Genomic DNA, 21,050 nt, shown 5'->3' with positions numbered 1-21,050 from the left:
CGCGCGCTGCTTAAAGCAATCGATAAATATGTAAAGTAGTTCTTGTTGCGCAGCTGTTGTACAAAGTCGTGAAGTGATGATATAAATTATAATGCGTTTGTTAATTCTTATTGCACAAACGACGCGTGTTAAATGTTCAATGCTGTGAAATAATATACGTATTTGCTGAAAAAAAAAACACTCAAACAGTGTGTGTTGCACAATAAGATGATAATAATATAGGAAACTAAGCACTGCATTTTTTACCCGGTCTTTTGTCTATACTTTTGTTGCACTCAAAAAATCTACAACTTAAACTGTAAAGAATTGATATTAAATATACATATATTATTAAATTATATACACGTAACTATTTTGTGTTCAGTGCTGCAACGTTTAAATGTACACTGTGGCAATAAAATGAAATGCGATTTCTTGTTGCTGTTTTTGTGGCTCTCGTTGGCGGCAGCCGGCGACGACAACAACAACAACAACGTTGACTCCACTGTTGCCAAATTTGCCAACGTTCGCATACGTCGCGCCTCCATTGACGTGGACAACAAAGCGGGCAACGATGCAGCCGCCCAGCATAGCATCATTGATCTGCCCGACTGCGCCGACTTGCGCAAGTTTTGCACGCATCAAGCGTCCAGCGATAATCTGTCCATGTTGGAGTGTGCCTTAAGCTTCAGCTCGAGTCAACTGGAAGCACTGCCCGATGCCTGCCAGCATGCCTTGTGGCTGCAGCAACGTCAACTGCAACTGCCCACTTGGGTGGAGCACACGCTGTTGCCCAACTATTGCAATGCCGAGCAGAACAAACTGCAGAGTTGCTTCAACTCGGTGGATCTGTGGGGCTGCCTGGAGGATCAGCGTCAACAGCTGCCGCAGAGCAACACCTGCCAGCAGCAACTGCGACGTGCACACGCTTCGCTGGGCAGCGATTACGCCAACATTGGGGAGTTCTACACCGCTTGTGGTGCCTTGGTGGAGCAACAGAAATGCGGGCGCATGAATGTTGAACACTTGCCGGCACTTCTCTCCCAACTGGGCACTGTCCAGTGCCTAATGGCCCAAGCGCAGCCCATTGAGGCCAACTGCAAGGTTGCCATCAATGCCATTGAGCTGCAACGTGGCATGTTGGAGTTGTTTCGTGTGTGTGCCGATGACCTGAGCGCGCTCTGTCCGCAGGTAATTAACGATAAAATAGTGGCATAATCTTATCAGCAGTGTTATCCAATTTGGTTTTGTAGGAACGCGCTGGCACACCGGGCGGCTACAAGTGTCTTGTGCGGCACAAGAACGATCCATCACTGCGCACACAATGCGCCACACAGATAACGCTGCGCGATCAGCAAATGGGACGCGATTATCGTGTGTCCCATGGCCTGGCCAAGGCGTGCAAGGACGACATCAAGCAGCATCATTGTCGTCGCGGTGTCTCCGAGGACAAACAGGTGCGTCTCGCCCAGATATTGCTGTGCCTGGAGACGGTTTCGAAGAACGGAACGAAGCTGGCCCCCGAATGTCTTGTGGAGTTGAGCGATCATCGTCGCATGCTCATGACCGACTATCAGCTATCACCGGAACTGCTCAACGATTGTGCCGACGACATACCCAAATTCTGTGCGGAGCAGCACAAGGCGCAACTCGTAAACGGCTTCACGGGAACCGGCGGCGAGATCATTCACTGTCTGATGGAGCATGTGCGTGCCCGACGTGCGCAGCATCGTGTGACATCGCAGTGTCAACGCGGCTTGGAAACGCTCATCAAGGTAAGCGATGCTGGCGAGGATTGGCGTGTGGATCCGGTGCTGAGACGTGCCTGCAAACCTGTAGTCGATGTGGCCTGCAAGGATGTGGAGGGAGGTGAAGCTCGTGTCATGAGTTGCCTCATGGAACGCATTGGCACGCCGGTGATGCGACCAGAATGCGAACAGGCCTTGCTCATCATCGAGTACTTTGTGGCACGCGATTTCAAGCTGGATCCGCAGCTCTACAAGCACTGTCGCGACGATGCCATCAAGTATTGTCGCGCCAAGCGGCAATGGGATGATGTACAGGATGTGCAAATGGATCCGGAACGTGGTCCCTTAATACTGCCCTGTTTGCATCGCATGGCTTACAGCGAGGACAAGAATCAGAAGCTGCACAACGAGTGCTTCCGCGAGGTGAAGCGTGTGATGCGTCAGCGCGCCATTTCCGTGGATCTGATACCCGAGGTGGAGGATTATTGCTTATCCGATTTGTCGCTGTATTGTGGTGAGAACACCAAGAAGGGATCCGAAATGGAATGTCTGCAGAATAGACTGGAGAAACTGCAACCGGAATGCAAAGAAGTTGTGACCAAATACACCGAGGAGGAGGCAGCTAACGTGGAGCTCAATCCGGTCATTATGGCTGTGTGCTCGGAGCCTATGCATCAGCACTGTTCGGATGTGCTCAGTTCGGGCAACGATAATGGTTAGTTGTAGGTTTTTTATAGCCGGGCTGTGCTAACTCCTCTCTCTCTTTCTCTCTCCCCTTCAGGCAACATGATGGACTGTCTCATTGCGCACAAGAACGATCCCGATCTGCGCAAGAATCTCGGCTGTCGCGCTGCCATCGAGCACTTCCAAATCATCTCGTTGAAAAACTATCATTTCACCACCAAGTTTAAGGAGGCTTGTCGCCGCTATGTGACGCGTCATTGCACAGCAAGTGCCACCAAGAACGAGGTCGTCGCCTGCCTCAGCGAGGTGATGCGCAACGACACCATCCGTGGTCAGCGTCATCAGATTCCGCGCGAGTGTCGGCAACAGGTGAAGGCGCAGCTCTATCAACAGCGTGAGAGCATCTCGCTGGATCCCAAGCTGGCGAATGCTTGTCAAAGTGAACTGCAGAAGTTTTGTGCCGACCAAACGGGTCCTGGTCAGGTGAATAAAAATGCAAGTCATCCAGCTCATTTGAATCCCCCAATTAACACGCTAAAATCTCACAACAACTAACACTTCCCATTAAACCTGTGAACCATCGATTAATTGCATTTATTTTGCAGGCTTTGGAGTGCCTCATACAGCAGACGCCGCGATTGGGCAAGGCGTGTCATCATGTTGTCTTCATGATCAAGAAATCCGAGTTGGGCGACAGTGGCACCGATTATACGCTGCTCAGCACCTGCAAGGATATGGTCTACAAATTTTGTCCCGATACGGAATCGGTCAAGATATTGGACTGCCTCAAGAAATACAAAGACGACAAGTCATTTGATCAACGCTGTCATCTGGTGGTTGTCAATCGCATGATCGAACAAAATACGGACTATCGTTTCAATCCCTCGCTGCAGAGTGCTTGTGGCAAGAACATTGATCGCTACTGCTCGAATATTGTGGCCTCCGCACAACCCAACGAGGAGCTCAACGGCAAGGTGAGTGCTTACTTTTCAATAATTTGATGGCACTTTTCTGTTCAATTGAATCAGACATTCTAAAAATCAAAAAATGCACTCTTGATCGTTAAGTAAACACAAGCGTAAAAATATTATTGATATTAACATTAACATGAAATTTCCCTTAGATGTCATTAACAGTCCTAACTGCTCAAGAAAAAAAGAACTAGCCTGAAATGTTAGGCCAGCGACGTTTAAATTTAACTTCAATCCTTACTTTTTGCCAACGTAGTGTATAGTTAAGCTGCTTGAGTAGTGTAATATATTCTCGTTATTAACATCAGATTTCTTAGAAGGGGAAATAATTATAGATCAAAATCTCTTTGCTAACAACAGCTCTTAAAAGGTGACTAAGTTAGCAACATTATCTATAAATCCAGTGAAACTTCTTACGAAATTTGCGACTAAATCTAGAAATTACTTTTTGATTATCAAATAATTTATTATCTTTTTTTTTGTTTCTGAAGAGTTATAAATATTTATTGCAAATGTAATGCAATACTTGACTCTTGAAATATTAGAATAGTATGAAATTTGAAGTCACACCTGTTGCACATATTTATAAAGTATTGCAATAGATTTATCAACAAGAACTTTGACTGCATATGACTGCTCCATTCGTTAATTTATTAACAAGGACTAAACTTTATTTTACTTACATTGCAACAATTAATGCAAGGTTATTTATTATTACACAAAAAAATATATATACAATTATTTACAAATATATAATAAGATATAGCAGGTTAAAGAAAATCAATTGTCTTAAAGCTTACTTTTCGGCTGAAACGTTTGTTGTCCGGATCATCAATGGTGGTCGTAAGCGTCTCTAGCAGATCCTCAGCCACATTAACCTTCAATCCCAAGCGATTGTAGGGACCACTTGGTGTGGAAAGAGGAGCAAGACCATTCGGCACGCCAGTAATGGCAAACGAGGTCCAAATGTCGACCATGCGCTGTGCCATTAACGTATCGTTGCCCTGCAGCGGATGCGTGGCGAATAAATAAAGATTATCGTTGGAATGATGAACGCCACCGTTGAATGGATATTGTTCATTGCCAAATTCATAGCCAAAGCGAGTGTGCTCGCCTTCGTACTCAAAGCTATAGACATAGACGGGTGAAGAAGGTTGCTTGGTGAGCAGTTTGCTGGCTAAGTTGATGACGGGCGACTTCATATAGACCGTCGAAGTAAGCTAAGAAATAGGGAAATCATATTAGATTTGACTAATATGATTACATTTAATATCCCTGACTTACATCAAAGTATGCGGGCAATGCTTCATTATGGTCATGACTGTTAAGCAGCTCTGGCGTGAAGAGCAGGCGATAGAGCAACTGATCCGCTAATCCAGTGGCATCTTTCGTTAGATCCATCAAAGCCTGCGTAAATTGCCGCACACTCAACGCGCTCACATTCGACATTTTACTTGCCACAATGTCGTAATAAGCTAGAAAAGAGAAGGCTGATTAACTGCAGCTCTTAAGCATGTTTTAGCCTACTTACAAGCCAGCACAAAGGAGCCATCGTGTTGGGTGAAGCCCGTCATTAGAGGCACTCCCTGATAGTTGTCGAGTACCTGCTGTGGTTGCTGTGGCAAAATGCCCTGCAAATCACCCACAACTGGGGAAAAGCTCTCCTCTTGCGTGGCCAGCAGAAGCTCCTTGACGGAGGCATTTTGGACACAGCTCAACAGTTTTTTGCGCTTGTCGCACTGCTCACAACCCAATTGCTCACAAATCCGACGAGCTTGCTCCGCTGGTTCTTTGGTAATCGCCCAAGAGGCGAAGATCGAACCCGACTGCACAATCGCACGTTGAAATTGCTGATCACTGCTGCGTGGACTCAACAGCAGAGCGCTGGTCACTCCAGCTCCTGCACTCTGACCAAAGATTGTCACCTGACTAGGGTCGCCACCGAATTTCGATATGTGTTTCTGCACCCAATTCAAAGCTAGTAGAATATCGCCAATTGGTGCATTTCCTGGCAAATCCTCGCTCAGTGTTGTCAGCCAGCCCAAGGCGCCAACGCGATAATGGGGTACAACGAGCACCACATCCTTCTCAAGCAGGTAATTGGGTGGATGATCCTGCGAGGAGCCGTTGTAGTAGCCTCCGCCATAGACATAGAACATAACAGGCTGACGAGCAGTCAACTAGAGATGAAAGAAAAAAGAGAACAAGAAAGAAAGCTACAGTCGAGTGTTATCGAATATGAGTTACCCGCTACCCATTTTGAATAAAAGATAATCAGTGCGGTATTAATTTTAAAATATACCATATTATTAAAAATATACCATTGTCTATAATTGGTATATTCAAATAAGCTTGAAGTGCGTGCAAACATAACAAGAGCTCTCGAAAATTATATCTATATCCATTATAGTCTTTAAGATCTAGTTGTTCATACAGATATCGTTTCGGCTATTGACGCTGATAAAGAATAAAGAAATAATAAATTTGTGGTGCAGTCTAGCATGCTTTATTTCACTACAATAAAGGGTATTTTCAAAAGGTAGCTCAATTAATCTTAACTGTTTGTACACAATAATAACGGTTACTACTATGGAAGATCATAAATGAATCAGTTAAGCTGATAAACATCAGGTTTCAATACAAAATTGAGTGTGCTCGACAGTAGAATACCTTGTACTCAATTAAAATAATATTACATTAATGAATAAAGAAACTATAATTCAGTAGAATGAAATGTTCAAGATAATCAGTAATATTGATAAGTTATCGATCAACTTAAATCAAGTCATCGTATTTATTAGTCACCATCAGTTAATTACTAAGCACTTATACTCTCTCTGATTTGATAACTTAATCAGCATTAGTGTTTTTACACGTTGTTTTAATTTACATCTTCTGCAATGTCAATAACCCAGTAAGAGAGGTTTGTTCCTGTCTGATTGAAATCTGACATAATAATACCCCCATCTAAATGGAAATTTTGCTGAATTTGCAAAAACATTAGCTGATCTGAAATAATGATTAAGCAACTAAGATGCGAGAGTAGACGACTGTGAAATACGCGGCACTAGAGTCAAGTCATAGATAATCATTAAATGTAGTGAACAACTAATCTTGAATAGCTTTTAGATTTTCATTTAAAAGTTTTTCTTTTGATTTATTAAAACTGTCCGTTGCCACTCACATAGCATACCCTTCTAAGTTAATTGGTAATCGACGATTATTATTCAATTAGATTTACACACAATAAGACCTGATAGTGACTTATTAGGCGTCAAGTTAGTTCCCAAGTTGAACATTTTTAATTGCTGTGAATAATTAACTCATATGTTAGGCTGTAACTGAGTCAAATCACAGCTGTAAAAGATTTGTGCCAAAACTCGTAAAGATAAAGTTAGATTGCAATTGAAAACTGCTAAAAATACTCCCAAAAATACTCACATTTTTTGTGTAGACGCACAAGTTGAGACAATCCTCCAGTTGTTCATCCGATAGCTGCGCATCCAAATTGGTTATCACCGGACAGCGCTGTCCAAAGTCCAAAGCGTCGTGTGTGCCCGTCCAGGGCAAACGCTCAACAGGTGCCTTTTATTTGGCGGGGTACAAAAGTCATTTTAATTGCGGCGTCATAAAGCGGATGGTTTATGAGAATGCGAATTCATTTCGAAATTGTACTCAGCATGACAAGATTCAAACTCACTTTGAAACGCAGCGATTCAACTGGTGCCTCAGCATAGGGAATGCCTCTGAATTGTAGAATACTTTGATTAGTCCAAGCAGTTTTTCCATAATTTCCACGAACAGCGCCTTGTTTGTCAGCAAGTTCCACAGTTGCTGTCCTCTGGAATATGGGCACAGGTTCGTCCACAAAGGAGGCATCGGCATGGATGATCAGCCAGGCTGCTAGTAAAGCGCACAAAATGCCGCAAAACGTTAACATCACGTATACGACCCCACGACGCATCGAATGGAACTGGCGAGATCCGACAGAGCCCAGACAACCAGAACACAATCGTTAATTGTGATCGTTTACCACGGCTTTCTTATCGCTACGAACGCGTCTATGACGCGCTCTTGAGAGGCACGTCGGTCGCATAGGAGAATGATGAAAATTAGAAAACTCCGTCAAGCATTTCACGTATTAATAATCTAATTCAATAATAGAATCTCCCATGCCAAGTAATCTCTTGATAGCAAATATGAATTATGAGACGAATGGAAATCGAACACGTAAAAAAATGTTTAAACTAAATTTATAAAATTAAAGAGAGCATAATATTCTCTTTAATTTATGAATGCAAACTAGAATACTTTGTCGAAATATATCAAATATAATTTGATTTATTTAATTTATTTTTAAAATATGGTATATTTTTTTTAGAACTTTGCGGTATAAAAATTCGGTATATTTTAAATTGAATACCACAGTCGAGCACACTCAACTGTAGTTTTCTTACTGGTTAGAGTTGAAATGGTTAACATTGAAAATCTGACCATTAATTTTTGTTGTTAATATTCCAAATTAAATGAATAGTAAATTATCATCTCACTCTTCGCCAATCTAGTTAATATGAGTCTATCGAATACACAAAATAAAATATACTATTAAAAAAATCGAATTTGCTTAAAAGTTAATTTGTTTTTACTAAATCAATGTCAATTTGTATCTCAGGTCATCAAATGTCTTAAGGAAAAGTTCCGGCAATCGAAACTCGACGAGACCTGTTCGCAGGAAATGATCAAAATACTGCAGGAACAAGCCTTGAATTACAAACTGAACCCGGTGCTGCAGCATTTCTGCAAATCCGAAATACAGCAGCTGTGTCAGGCGCCCTCGGAGGGTGACGAGCATGGCCAGGTGGAGGAATGCCTGAAGACAGCATTTCTCAAGAAGCAACTGATCAATCGCGAGTGCCAGCTTGAGGTGGCGACACTGATAGCCGAGGACAAAGCCGACATACAGGTTGATCCCATACTGGAATCGGCTTGCACTGTGGATTTATTGCGTTACTGTGCCAAGATCTCCAGCGGCAATGGCCGAAGTAAGTTGAATGGATTTAGGTGATTGCAATATCTAATTGACAAATTTTAATTCCCTTTAGAATTAAATTGTCTGCGCACGTTGTTGCGTGAGACACCCAACTCGCTGGAGTTGGATTGCCGCGAGAAGTTGAAGCGACGCATCGAAATGTTTCGCAATGCGGATGATGCGCTCGCCCAGCCGCCAGAGGATATGCAGCAGCTGGTGCAACAGGTGGTCACATCGCCGGCACGAAAGTTCTTCCTTGTGATATTAATGAGCGCCACGGGCTTGGTCTTTCTGACTGGCATCTTCCTTGGACGCGCCACCAAACGTGCAATGGGCTTAAAGAATAAATAAAAAAACGTAACACAGACTGTAGATGATATTAATGTAAAACAAATTAGCTGATCTGTAGTAGTTGAGACATACGTAGGTTGAATGTTTGCGCTTCCTCCCACCCTTCCCCCTACTTACATCTCCCGTTTTTCGTACGCTTGATGTTTTCCATATTTGTGGATCCCATTTTTCACTGCAATCAGCAATTTTTAAAAGCAATTTGTGGCTTAATCGATTGTAAGACCAAAAAGCGAAAGTGTAATTAATTTCACAGAAAACACTTAAGTAACTAAGAAATTTGTATGATTTAATTGAATTGTGTATGTATTGATTTCTATTGTAAAATAAATTGTATTTTTATAACTGAAAAAAATCATTTAAAATGAGCGCCCGGAAGCTATTGGGGAATATATTATCGATAAGAATCGCCGCAGCGATAATAAATGTGCGCATCGCTATGCTATCGCGGCGATGCAATTTAGTGTGACCGTTAACGGTGTATTGACCTTTTGGCAATGTGATAAATATATTCCAATAGAATTCAAGTAAGAACAATATAAACGACATTTATAGAAGTCAAATAAGACGGGCAGATAAATATTTATTTGGAATCTGATATTAAAAAGACGTTCGGACAGTTCCGATTACTGCGAAATATTTAAAATCGAATCGCTTCCATCTCTAACATTCATTCAGTTGCAGCGCATTTAACGAAAAAAAAGGCTGAAACTTTTTGCTGCTGCTCAAAAAAAAGCTCATTTTAAATGGCTTTGTATATTTTAAAATAGACATAGTTAAAGGTGAAAGTGTAAAGTTAGCATAACTAGTGTTGTTATATGATGAAGAAAAGAATGTTTTTAAAACATTCATAAGGCGTTTTTAGCTCAAGCTTCTCATAAGAGCAGCACACGTACGCACACGCAACACACACGCACACATATAGAGAGCAGACACTCACACACACGCCGCGGTAAACGCAAAACAAGTTCTAATAAGAAAAGCAAAGCACACGACGACAACGGCGAACACAAAGCAAAGAGAAGCAACAGCTTGCTTTGGCGTGCAGTTTCCACTTGGACTTCATGATGGGCACCAGCAGCGGCATTAAAACCGAAGGTGAGGCACATTTTTTGTTTGAAAAACTTGTTGGGCCTAATACCAAATGTGGTTCGGTGGATTAACTTCAATTTCTTTGTTCTTATTTGCTGTTGTAGAACCCCGAGCATTGGGCCTGAATCACTCAAGCGGCAGCAGTAGCAGCAATAACAACAGCACTGCAGCAGCTGTGGCGGCCGCAGTGGCAGCCGGAAATGCAGCAAGTTCAGCGGCCGCTGCCGCCTCCCTCTCGTCCGTAGAATTGTGTCTAGTGTGCGGAGATCGGGCGTCGGGTCGCCACTATGGTGCCATTAGCTGTGAGGGCTGCAAGGGATTCTTCAAGCGCTCGATACGCAAGCAGCTGGGCTATCAATGTCGCGGGGCCATGAACTGTGAGGTGACCAAACACCATCGCAACAGGTGTCAATTCTGTCGGCTGCAAAAGTGTTTGGCCAGCGGCATGCGAAGTGATTGTAATTTTCGTTTAAGTCGTCGTCTCAAAAAACAACAACCAACAAAACTGCACGCATCCCACTCACACATACGCACACACATACATGCTAAAGTCACACTGGTTTGTGGTATAAGACACTTGTTAGTTGGAGCGAGACAAGTGCTAGTTGAGTGCTCCAATTGGCAGGCGTCTGCTTGTAATTGCTCTGATTAGATTACAAGTTGGGCCAAGGTTGCCACATTGCTGCAAACTATGCTGCAGCTAACAAGTGTCATTACCCGAATACTAATTCATGCATGTAGCGTGTTAACACGCACACGCGCAAGTTCATGCAAACACAACTTTAGCCACTCTCATACATACTTATCAATCTGTTCCAATTGGATGCATGTCTGCAGTTGGGCTGCTTGGCTTGCAAGCTGCGCCAAGGTTGCCACCCGATTGCAGTTATGCTCATCACCCCACTGACTACTAATTCATACATGCACCCACACACACGACCATAAGCGCTTACCTACACACACACACACACTCACACATTAATGCATCAATTACTTTGCTGAAGTTGCAACGCTTGCTAATTGCTTTCTCTATCCATTCTCAATCTGCAGCCGTGCAGCACGAACGAAAACCGATTGTGGATCGCAAAGATGGCCTCGCTTCCAGTTCCAGCAGTGGTGGCATCTCTGCCTCTGGCTCCAGTGCAACAGGTGGCAGCTCTAGCGGTTCCGTGGCCAACAAATCCAGTTACCAACAAGTGCGAGTAAAGCAACAACAACAGCAGCAGCAACAACAACATGCATCATCTGTGGCAGCTGCTGCAGCGAGCGCTGCGCTATTTCAGCATGCGGCCACGCCCCCCGTGTCAAGCACAGCCAACTCGACGCCCTTTGGTCTTAACGAGAATCTATTCCCAATGGGCCTGAACTTTGCCGAGCTCACACAGACGCTGAGTAAGTGCAGCCAACTGAATGAAGAAAAGTTCAACTTTCATAATCTGTTTTTTTTTCAGTGCTCGCTTCACAACAACAGCAACAGCAGCAGCAACAAGCTGCCAGCAGCAATGCTCCCAGTCACTGCTATTCACCCGAGTTGGCCAAGCCGGAACTCGACGAGGATGACGATGATTCCATGGACAATAGCAGCACACTTTGCCTGCAACTGTTGGCCAACAGTGCCAGCAATAATAACTCACAGCACTTGAATTTCAATGCGGCTGCAGCCGCCGCAGCAGCAGCAAACGTTGATGCCACCAGCACATTACCTACACCCGCCACTGTGGGATTGATTCAGAGCACGCTGGATAAGCGAGCGATTGACAAGGCGCTGCAATTGTTGCAACCTATACAACAGCAGCTGGATCGCAGCCAGAGCAGTCAGAACACAGCAGCTGGGCTGAGCATTAAACCCGAATGCGAATCGGATGCCGAGGACAGCGGCACAGAGGATGTGGATGCTGATCTAGTGGAGCACATGGATCTGGACTTCGACTATTGCAATCGTGGGGATTTTGTGGCCAACGAAGCCATCTTTGAGCAGGAACTGTTTCCATCGGAGGCACAATGCGCCTTCCATGTGCAACCTCCTACTTTGGTGCACTCTTATCTGAATATGCACTATGTGTGCGAGACGGGGGCCAGGATCATCTTCTTGACTGTACACACCTTAAGGAAAGTGCCCGCCTTTGAGCTACTCGATGCTCACACACAGATGAAACTGCTTCGCGGCTCTTGGCCAGCATTGCTGGCAGTGGCATTGGCTCAATGCCAACGCCAATTGGCCGTCTCGACCATCATTGGCCAGCTGGTGCATAGTGTGCGTCAGGTGGCGGATATCGATAAGATTGAACCACAAAAGATTGCGAAGCTGGCGCAGATTACGCGCACCATTCACGATTTTGTGCAGGAGTTACAGTCGCAGGACGTGACCGACTTGGAGTTTGGCCTTTTGCGTCTCGTGTTGCTCTTCAATCCGCTGCTGCTGCAGCCGAATCGTCGAGAGCGCTCACTGCGTGCCTATGTGAAGCGTGTTCAGCTTTATGCGTTGGCCACTTTACGACGCCAGAGTGGAGGAGAGGAGCGTGCAAATGGTTTGTTTGCTAGTCTGTTGCCGTTGAGCGGCTTGGAGTCGGAGCTAACTGAAGAGCTGTTCTTTGCCAATCTTGTGGGGCAAATGCAAATTGATTCAATGATTCCCTTCATTCTGATGATGTGCAACAGCAACGGACTGTAAGACGGAAGATGGCACTAAAAAAAAAGCAAGACTGATTGGGCAGCATTCGAAGGCGAAGGGCGGGGCCAAGCTGCGCATATTGCGGACAATACTTAGTTGATAATTCATATAAAAACTCTATATACATATTACATATTATACAAATTGCATTATGAATTTTAAAACATTTGAAATGTGTTTTCAATCAGTGTGGCAACGCCGTCAAGGTTTCGTCTATTTGCAATGAATGAAAGTTTCGTTAAGCTGAGTTTGGTGAGGGAAGCTACTTTTAAAATGAGCGGAGCTGCAAGTTTCAAATGAGCCCTAGATTTTGCATGTTTGTTAAACGCATATTGAAAACAATTCTTGATTATAGTTCCAAAGTCGTATTTTATAAATTATTTTATTGCATTATGAAATTTCAAACATAATTCTTTCATTTTGTCACTCAATTTAAATGCTGTGAAGTTGACAACGCGGCTAAGGCTTCTTCATTGTGAAGTTGGCAACGCCTAAAAGCTTCGTTAAGTTGTGTTGGCTGCGCCAGCAGCTTTCGTTGCAATTTTACACATAAAGTGCAACAAGTGCGTGTTGATAAACTAAACTAATATAATTATAAAATGCTGCTGCATCATTGCGCTGGTGCAGCTTCGCTCTGTGGCTGTTTTTTGACGGGTCTGTTCGCGTTGTGGATCTCATCGTTGGCGCCTTCGCGATTGCGCGCTATTTCAATGGCCAAAAATTGGACACGAAACACAAATATCGAGTTGTCAGGTGAGAATTCCTTGCTGGCATCCGCTCGCATTAATGTGCCGTATGAGTAGTCTTCCATCTTGTTAAATTTTTCAGCAAATTGACGCCATTTGAGCTTTTCGCTGGCGGATTTAAGCACATCATCGCTAAGCCGGCCAACTTGCAAATCAGGAAAATCTTGACGAAATGTGGCATAGATTTGATCATCGTAGGGCGTCAAACGCAGCTGCGAGGGATGCACACTGGTCAGCAACTAAAGATTAGGAAAATCTATTAATTTAAAGTGTTCTCAATGCATTTTAAATAATTTATTTTGCTTACATTGAAGTGCACCTCCGCATGTTCAAGCGCTTTTGCCGCCCACATTTCCTCGACCATGGAATCGTTGCCGAACTCATCCGCGGGCCGGGAGAGCATCGATGCGCCATGCTACAGATATTAAGTATTGTTTCGTTATTTGTTAACAAACTTTAAACGCAATAAAATACCATTAATTCCATCTTGAAAGTGTGTTTATACAAACAGGTCCAGCACGTTTCTGTGATGCCATTCACAATAATCGGCGACAGGTGCTATCGATTGTTCATGTACCGACAAGTAGGCGAGCAATCGACAAGCGACTTATGTTGTTTTCTCGATAAGCACACAAATATCGTTATGGCTTTTTAAATTCAATACTGTCGTTTCGTTCCATTTCCATACAAAAAAAGAGATTCAATTTATTTAATTATTTTTTCTTTTAAGTAATCGCACATGTGAAATATACTCTCAATAAATTTTATGCGAAAATAGAATGTTTCAAAACATAAGTTTTCCGTTTTTAAGCGCCTTAGCATTTATATCCTGGACGATTATGTGTTATTTGCACATCATTGAAGAACAGGTGAAATCTGATGATTATAATGTCGAAATCTATACAGGTAATTGTCTAAAAGATTTCTTTTGAAAATGGATACTAATTATGTTTTCAGAGCGTTCACGTTTTGCCGATAGACCGCAATATTGTCCAATAAATTCAAAACCGACTATCATATCGCGAGCATGTGACTTGGTGGTGAGCTATGGATTAATCCTGGCAGCCACGGTTGCCTTCTCCAAGCTATTAAAGTATCTTGAGATGGACAGTACAAACTTCCTGGAGAAGGAGTCTGCAAATCTTTCAGTTGAGGAATCGTTTCCAAACATCGCAAAACAGATTAAGACAGAGGCTGAGAAGAATGAGAAGTTGTCCTCTCAATATTTGCAGCATAATTTGGAGTTAAGAGAACAATTGGATGATTTGCAGGCGCGATGTCAGGAGCTGCTTCAGGAACTTCGTATTGGCAAAAGAAACGGTCATAACAATGACGACGCTCTAGATGATTCCAATCCTTCCACCACCAGTTTGAAGGATTCCGATGAGTCTTTCATGTCCACCGATAGTAGTATCCACAATTGTGATGATAATTCCGGTGTGATAATGTGGAAACAACCTGCCGAATTCAAATCTAGTCGAATTTCTGTGTTGCATTCTGACTCCGCGTCAATGTCGCAAAATGTCTATGTTACGCACAGTCATATTCACATTAACTTCAATGGACCGGTGCGCTTATCACAGCAGAATCTGAATATTAATAGATTCCGCCTCAACGAACTGCCCAGAAATAGCGAGTTTCGGCAAGTGTGGGGTAACTACTTAAAAGGACCTAATGAGATACCTATGCTAACAAGCGTTCATAATATTATAATGTAAAATCACAAATAAAAAACTAAAATACAGTAAAAAGATAAAGACAATATTGTTGAAGAAAACTTAAATTCAAGCATTTGCGCCTTACAATAATTGTTATGCGCAGTGTCCCACCACTATTAAAGTGTAACCAAGTTTAAAATTACGAATCTGGTATATTTCTTGCTAGAACTCGTATATTTTGAAATTCAGCTTGTGGTCACGTTTAATATAACCGCCAGTTTAGTTTACTTCTTCTTTCTGTCGCCGTCGCGTGTGCTTCGTGCGCCGGGATTATCGCTTTAGTTTGCTTAACAAAATTTCAAATGCACAATAGAAATAAAAAACTTAATAAATTGCGTTTAGCAAATTAAAAAGAAAAATTCCCATCGATGCTATCGTTAGCTATTGTTTAATTTAACTAAATGCGCAGCCATCGGCGAAATCTAACTAATGTGCATATGTATTAGTGTGCGATCGCGAATGCAAAAAAAATGCAATATACGTTTGTGTTAATAAATAGAAACATATCGGAAGCAAGTGGTTCGTTCTAAGAAATACGTATGTAGTTTTGCATTTACAGTTTTTGTGTTTGGCCTGCTGTTTCTGTTTCCCATTGTGCCTTTTGCGTTTTTTCATTTGCATTCCGTCATTGCCATCGCGTTTGATAACTAAATGTGATTTGTGTGCATCTTCTTATTGTTATGAATGTACCTGTGTGTGTGTGTGTGGACTCAGCAGCTTAGCTCAGTTTTATCTCGTCGACTGCGGCCAGTTGCATTGTTAGCTTTGTATTTGTGCATTATCACTCCCACACAGACGCACTCATGGACACACTCCCATGCACTCACACACATGCCTGCATATGCAAGAAACCTGCGGCATAATCACTCAGAACACCAGCAATAACAACAGTTGTGCATCTTTCTCTCCCGCTCTTCTTCTATGTCAGCGCGACACAGCGTTGCCATACCGCAAACTGTTGCATTCGATTGCATTTTCAAGTAAATGCTGTTTGTTAATTGTTTGGCAAAGGAAATGGGGAAAAGGCGCAAGTTTATGATATATTTTGGCACATTTAAAATTGTACTTGATATTTTTGGGTTTCTTGGCTGGCATTTGGGCTTGCGCTTGTCTAAAAATAGCCGACCACCGCTGATAAAGCAGCAACAGATCACTCTCACTATCGGTGAGAGAAAGAGAGAGAACAAGAGCATAAAATCAGTGAGAGCTTATGCTACTCTCGCACTTTGGCTCTGCTCTCTCACTTTATCTTTAATGTGTGTGAGTAATTCTTGCGGCATTTCGTTGTTCGTGTTAGTGCCTATTTTTGTGTGTTGGCAGACAAATCAGCTGTGGCCGTCCTCTGCCCAGGAATTTGCTGGCGCTGCAGTTCCCCATTTCTATATGCTATTATAAGTGTGTGCGTGTCTGTGTGTTATGCTGCCTGACACTTTTTGTGTTTTTCTTGTTGTTGTCACCGAGTGTGTGCAGTTGAATCATCAACAAGTTGTTGTTGCTGCTGCTTCAATTGCTGCTTCTTGCTATTGTTGTTTATGTTTTGTTTTATGCGCATAAATCACATTTGCTTTGCATTTCTTTCTTCGCTTTACCTATTGCAAATTCTTGACGGAAATTGAAAAGCCTTTTGCGTCTTCAAATAAAGCTTTATTTTATAGTTGCTATGAAGAAATGTAAATGTACGGTTTTTGAATATTAGTGAGAGTGTTTAAAATCTGTGCAGGAAGTAACCATATCTATATAGTATTATATATAATATTTATACACATACGAGGCCATGCATGGGTGTGCGTATGCAGCTTAACTGCGCTGCTTACGTCGCGCATAATAAAGATTAACGCATTTCTTATCAAGCGTTGATAGCACAGCGCAGACGACATACAACGCCAGTAACAACAACAACAACAACAGCAAACTCAGCGAAAGAGCAGAGCGTTCATTTGAGCTTCGCTTTTCGCTTGTTTCGCCCAAAGACACGCATACACGCTCATTTACACATACTCACACATGCATACAATCACTTAGTAGGCACTGATATCTCACGCGTTGTCGTTGACTTCGCTGATTAGCATTAACTAAGCCACACCAACAACAACAACAACAGTAGCAGCAGCAGTAACCGCGTCTAGTTTCGTTGTACTATTTATTTGTTTTCTGGTTTTTCTGCTACACACCCACACTCACACGCAGGCATTAGTAAATTGAGAGAGCGAGAGAGATAGGTAAAGAGTGAGAGCGGTAGATAGAGAGGCTGTCGCAGCAGCCGCCGTCGGCGCTTTATTTTCGCGCTGCTGCTGATAAAATAAAGAACAATATTAATTTAAGTTTAAAAATAGAATTCTGCAGCAGATGCCTGTTGTCTGCATGTACTCGCCCACACACACATGCAAACATATCAACGTTTGTAAGTGCATGTATTTGTATCAGTGAGCAGAAAAGCAAAAACTTGCTCACGCATACAATAACAACAACTTTGCTTGATCTGCCTGCCAGTCTGTGATTGCGCGCTCACTCTCTGCGAGAGAACGAGAGAGGGAGTTCGGCCGTGGGAGAGTGCAAGTGTGATTGAGCGCGCGAGAGAGTCGAGATGTTGTTGGGGCCAACTCAGCGTACGTTTTGCTCCACGCTTTTCAGTATTATTCTATTCGCCTGCGTTTCAAGTTGATTTTCACGGACTGCAGCCTACGACGTGCACGCATACAAATACAAAACAAGCTATACATACATATACATATAGACGTATGCATATGTACGCATGTATGTATGTGTTTATTATATATGTTATGTTTTTGTTGTTGATTGGATTGGGGCATAATAAAAGTGCGCCATCGTTCGGTGTGTTTCTTGTGGCTGGAACAACATTGAAAAACGAAAAACTAAACACACACTTTCCATACATTTTCTGCAAATAATTTTCTAATGTTCGGTGACCGCTTGTGTGGTGTGTGTGTGTGTGAGTGTGTGTGTTCATGTATTGGTGTGTGAAATACTAATAATTGTAAAAAACGAAAACAACAACAACAACAAAACATCAGCGAGAGAGCAGCAACAAAATGTGTTAACAAGAATATTTGCAAATCCACAAATTTGTGTTAATTATTATTATTCAGTCTGTGTTTTTTTTCATACGTTCCGCACGCTCTTTCTCTCGTTACGATCTTTGCATTTTTGCTAGTGTGTGTGGATGTATTTTACATGTGTATGTGTGTAATCACAAAGCATGCGGAAAAACGTTTGGGAAAAAATGAAATATCAAAATGCATAGCGCGAATGGGAAAGAGAGAGAGAGATATAAAGAGAGGCGAAGAGGCAGAGAGAGTAAGAGAGAGCGAGGGGAGAAACCCTCGAGACGAAAATGCAAAGATAACAGAACGATGTGATAAGCAAAGTGCCCCTCTCACTCTTCCTTTCGCCCCTCAACCCCTCAATCACGACATCCCGATGGCGTGGCGAAGTCAACTGAACTGAACTGAACCAACGCGCATCTTTATCTGGGCCATAAAAATGTTGTTATTGCAATAAACATGCGCAAATAAAATCTACTTATAGTCCACATATAGAAACACATACAATAGTGTATGTGTGTGTGTATGATTGCAGTGCATATCCGCCGTTACTTTGCCAAGGTCTCCCAAGGGACAGATTTCAAATAAAGATCAATATGGGGGTAGTTGCACACGTTTCTTAGCAGGTTCCAACCCTTTCCAAAAGCATTTTAAGAAGCTGAAACCAGGAATTTATCGTCGAAGAAAATTCTCTTTATATCTCAACAATTCATTCGAAATAATAATATTATATTATGGGAGAAATATCTCTGGAAACTTTCCTTGCACATTGCTCAAATGATCCCATAATATGATTCTTATCTTCAGCTAGCTATTTTTGCCTTTTTGCAATATCGTTTGATCTACGTCGACGCTTATCTTAATGGGTGGAAATTTATTTTTAGGTATGGAAAAGCCACACACAATTTTTTCCTTTTTTTTTTTTTTTTGCTGCGTTCTTTGAACAGTCTGCTAGATTAGCTTCTCATTCGCCATGAGCACTATTTCCCTTAGACAGTTGGACTTTTTCTACCTTTGCTGCAATTTACCGCTAAATGCATCATTAGCGCTGTCTCGCTCTGACTCAGTGTTTAATGTAATAATGTATGTACATGTATCATTAACCATAATGATTTTCATTCAAAAGCAAATATAAAAAAACCCAATCAAAAATGTATGGCGACAACAACAACAACAACAACAATAACAAAAATAACAACTGCGGCGCGATAATAATAAAAAACACAATAACGGTAACGGCAACAAAAGTGAACAAGTGTTAAACAATCAAAAGGCAAACAAATTAAAAGAATGTACAACAAATACATAGTGCGAAAAATACGAATGTAAATCACGTTAAGAAAAAATAATATCTACAAAAAGAGAGAGAGAGAGAGAGAGAGAAAGATATAGAATAAAAAAACATAAAGTTTATCTAACTGTAAAAACAGCAACGTGGGAGGCGTCTCAACGACCGAGCAAACAAACGAGCCAATACAGAGAGAGAAAGAGAGAGAGCAAGAGAGTGGAGAGAGAAAGAGAGAGAGAGATCGAGATCGTGGCGAGCAAGAGACAAGGCCATCCATTAATGTGAGTAACCCATCCGCCTTTGTTTTTCTACATATAATAATCGTTTGTCTTTGTTTATTTTTATTTCGAAATTTGTAAATTTAAGATGCGCGATAAGAATTGAAAAAAAACAGCATATCATAGAATTTCATAGAAAAATACTAAGATAGAGATTTTCTAATAAAATGTTTGCAAGTTGTTATCACTGCAATTGCAAATAATTCTATTTTAAGTGTGACCGTTTATAGTTTAGTGAAATGGAATACATGCAAGGGAAGTTAACGACATGTGAGAACGCTAGAACTAAACTTTAATAGCGAAATTCTTCAACTAGAAACAGAAGTTTAAAATGCAATAAAACTTTTGGATGCCGGCGCAAAAGCGAGAACCGCAAAACCAGCTTGGGAATCCCCCAAGCCAAAGCCAAAGCCAAGCAGAGGTGAACAGCATCAGTGAGGGAGGGAAGTGGGAGTTGTTAGGCTGGGAGGCATTGCATTTCTTGCATAGAAACCCTGATAATGCTGTGTTTTGTGTTGTGTCTGGATTCGCTCTAATTGCTGCAATACACCTCCAGCGAACATATTGCGATTTCTCAGACTTCTTTAACTTTGATTTTCACTTCATTGGATATTTGCATGTGTGAGAAATTTGTTTACAATTCGAATGTAAATTTAAAGAAAAAACACTCTCTTCCCCATTTCCTATATACACTATATACATTTTTGTATACGTTCAGATCTATGTATACTAATAGGTTTTGCGGATTTGAGATAAACCGTAGCGTCAAAAAATCTGCAGATGTTATTTTTAGGCAACAGTCGCGCGTATTGACTGCGAGAGTCAGTGGAAATTTTTGTTCATAAACGCCTCGTATTTGGAATCGAATTTGCAACCAATAAAACACAACATGCTGTGGCTCCCGTATTTATTTTAAACGTTTTATTTGCCCAGCAAATATTAAGTAATAAATGTGCTTAAAGTCCACATCACAGTACAAAGTTCGTTATAGCTTTAGTGAAATTCTGAACCAAGTTGAACAGGTGTTTTGTTTTTTTTTTATTTTTTTTTGGTGGGGAGTCGGAATGAATTACTTCATAAGTAAATACACGAAGAACATCGACCTCGAAATTGAAATTCATTTCGCAATTTTCGAGCATTTTCTCTTATCAGTAACTAACTAACCCAATAATAAACAGATGTTTTAATTTAAAGCAATTAAAATGCAAATAATTTGATGACATTGCGTTATTGTAGCTTAAATAGTAATCCACATTTTGATACTAGTTTAACGAAATGCAAAAACGAAATATCTTGAATAATTAAACAACAAACCGCACAGCATTCAATTCTATTTCACAGTGTTCTAAAATTAGCGAAAATCGGAAAAAACGAAAAAGTTTGCAATTAGTTTTCATTAAAAAAAAGGGAAACTCAAACAATAACAAAAACCGCAC

At 41.7% G+C, this 21,050-nt stretch overlaps 6 protein-coding genes across 11 annotated transcripts in view; 4 read left to right on the top strand and 2 right to left on the bottom strand.

Annotated features, from left to right (window-relative positions):
- The first annotated feature begins 40 nt into the window (after positions 1 to 40).
- On the top strand, positions 41 to 9,058 carry LOC117570484 (Golgi apparatus protein 1). 2 transcript variants are annotated; one of them, XM_034252168.2, is made up of 6 exons: positions 41 to 1,170; positions 1,233 to 2,442; positions 2,509 to 2,906; positions 3,017 to 3,385; positions 8,055 to 8,424; positions 8,485 to 9,058. In XM_034252168.2, the coding sequence occupies exons 1-6, from the start codon at positions 400 to 402 to the stop codon at positions 8,760 to 8,762; spliced, it is 3,396 nt and encodes a 1,131-aa protein (XP_034108059.1). In that variant the 5' UTR covers positions 41 to 399; the 3' UTR covers positions 8,763 to 9,058. The 2 variants fall into 2 exon arrangements, with proteins under 2 accessions (XP_034108059.1, XP_034108061.1); XM_034252170.2 differs by having other exon boundaries at positions 2,509 to 2,894; positions 8,485 to 9,057.
- Positions 4,107 to 7,459, bottom strand: LOC117570485 (glutactin). Its single transcript, XM_034252171.2, has 5 exons — positions 7,083 to 7,459; positions 6,824 to 6,967; positions 4,914 to 5,562; positions 4,667 to 4,857; positions 4,107 to 4,602 (listed from the first exon to the last, which is right to left on the bottom strand). The coding sequence occupies exons 1-5, from the start codon at positions 7,344 to 7,346 to the stop codon at positions 4,153 to 4,155; spliced, it is 1,698 nt and encodes a 565-aa protein (XP_034108062.1). The 5' UTR covers positions 7,347 to 7,459; the 3' UTR covers positions 4,107 to 4,152.
- A 380-nt stretch (positions 9,059 to 9,438) lies between the features above and the next one.
- On the top strand, positions 9,439 to 13,324 carry LOC117568391 (nuclear hormone receptor HR78). 2 transcript variants are annotated; one of them, XM_034249003.2, is made up of 4 exons: positions 9,439 to 9,857; positions 9,956 to 10,303; positions 10,902 to 11,243; positions 11,303 to 13,324. In XM_034249003.2, the coding sequence occupies exons 1-4, from the start codon at positions 9,824 to 9,826 to the stop codon at positions 12,520 to 12,522; spliced, it is 1,944 nt and encodes a 647-aa protein (XP_034104894.1). In that variant the 5' UTR covers positions 9,439 to 9,823; the 3' UTR covers positions 12,523 to 13,324. The 2 variants fall into 2 exon arrangements, with proteins under 2 accessions (XP_034104894.1, XP_034104893.1); XM_034249002.2 differs by having other exon boundaries at positions 9,956 to 10,309.
- On the bottom strand, positions 12,872 to 13,874 carry LOC117568393 (protein PBDC1). The gene is made up of 3 exons (XM_034249006.2): positions 13,743 to 13,874; positions 13,576 to 13,683; positions 12,872 to 13,507 (listed from the first exon to the last, which is right to left on the bottom strand). Exons 1-3 carry the CDS (start codon positions 13,752 to 13,754, stop codon positions 13,133 to 13,135), a joined length of 495 nt encoding a protein of 164 aa, XP_034104897.1. The 5' UTR covers positions 13,755 to 13,874; the 3' UTR covers positions 12,872 to 13,132.
- Positions 13,875 to 13,906: 32 nt separating this feature from the next.
- LOC117568392 (uncharacterized) lies at positions 13,907 to 15,128 on the top strand. The gene is made up of 2 exons (XM_034249004.2): positions 13,907 to 14,174; positions 14,226 to 15,128. The coding sequence occupies exons 1-2, from the start codon at positions 14,048 to 14,050 to the stop codon at positions 14,984 to 14,986; spliced, it is 888 nt and encodes a 295-aa protein (XP_034104895.1). The 5' UTR covers positions 13,907 to 14,047; the 3' UTR covers positions 14,987 to 15,128.
- Positions 15,129 to 15,245: 117 nt separating this feature from the next.
- LOC117566879 (receptor-type guanylate cyclase Gyc76C-like) overlaps positions 15,246 to 21,050 on the top strand; it is a 46,924-nt gene continuing 41,119 nt past the window's right edge. Inside the window, exons 1-2 of one of the 4 annotated variants that reach the window (XM_052005385.1) lie at positions 15,246 to 15,505; positions 19,175 to 19,617. The gene's annotated coding sequence lies outside the window, so the exon portion shown is untranslated. Of the gene's footprint in view, positions 15,524 to 17,622; positions 17,745 to 19,174; positions 19,618 to 21,050 lie in introns of those variants that run through there. The other 3 variants (XM_034246489.2, XM_052005384.1, XM_052005383.1) reach the window with 3 other exon arrangements.

Source organism: Drosophila albomicans, chromosome 3, assembly GCF_009650485.2.
Source record: "Drosophila albomicans strain 15112-1751.03 chromosome 3, ASM965048v2, whole genome shotgun sequence".
NCBI classification, from domain to species: domain Eukaryota; kingdom Metazoa; phylum Arthropoda; class Insecta; order Diptera; family Drosophilidae; genus Drosophila; species Drosophila albomicans.
This window is presented reverse-complemented; position numbering and strand designations above follow the sequence as displayed.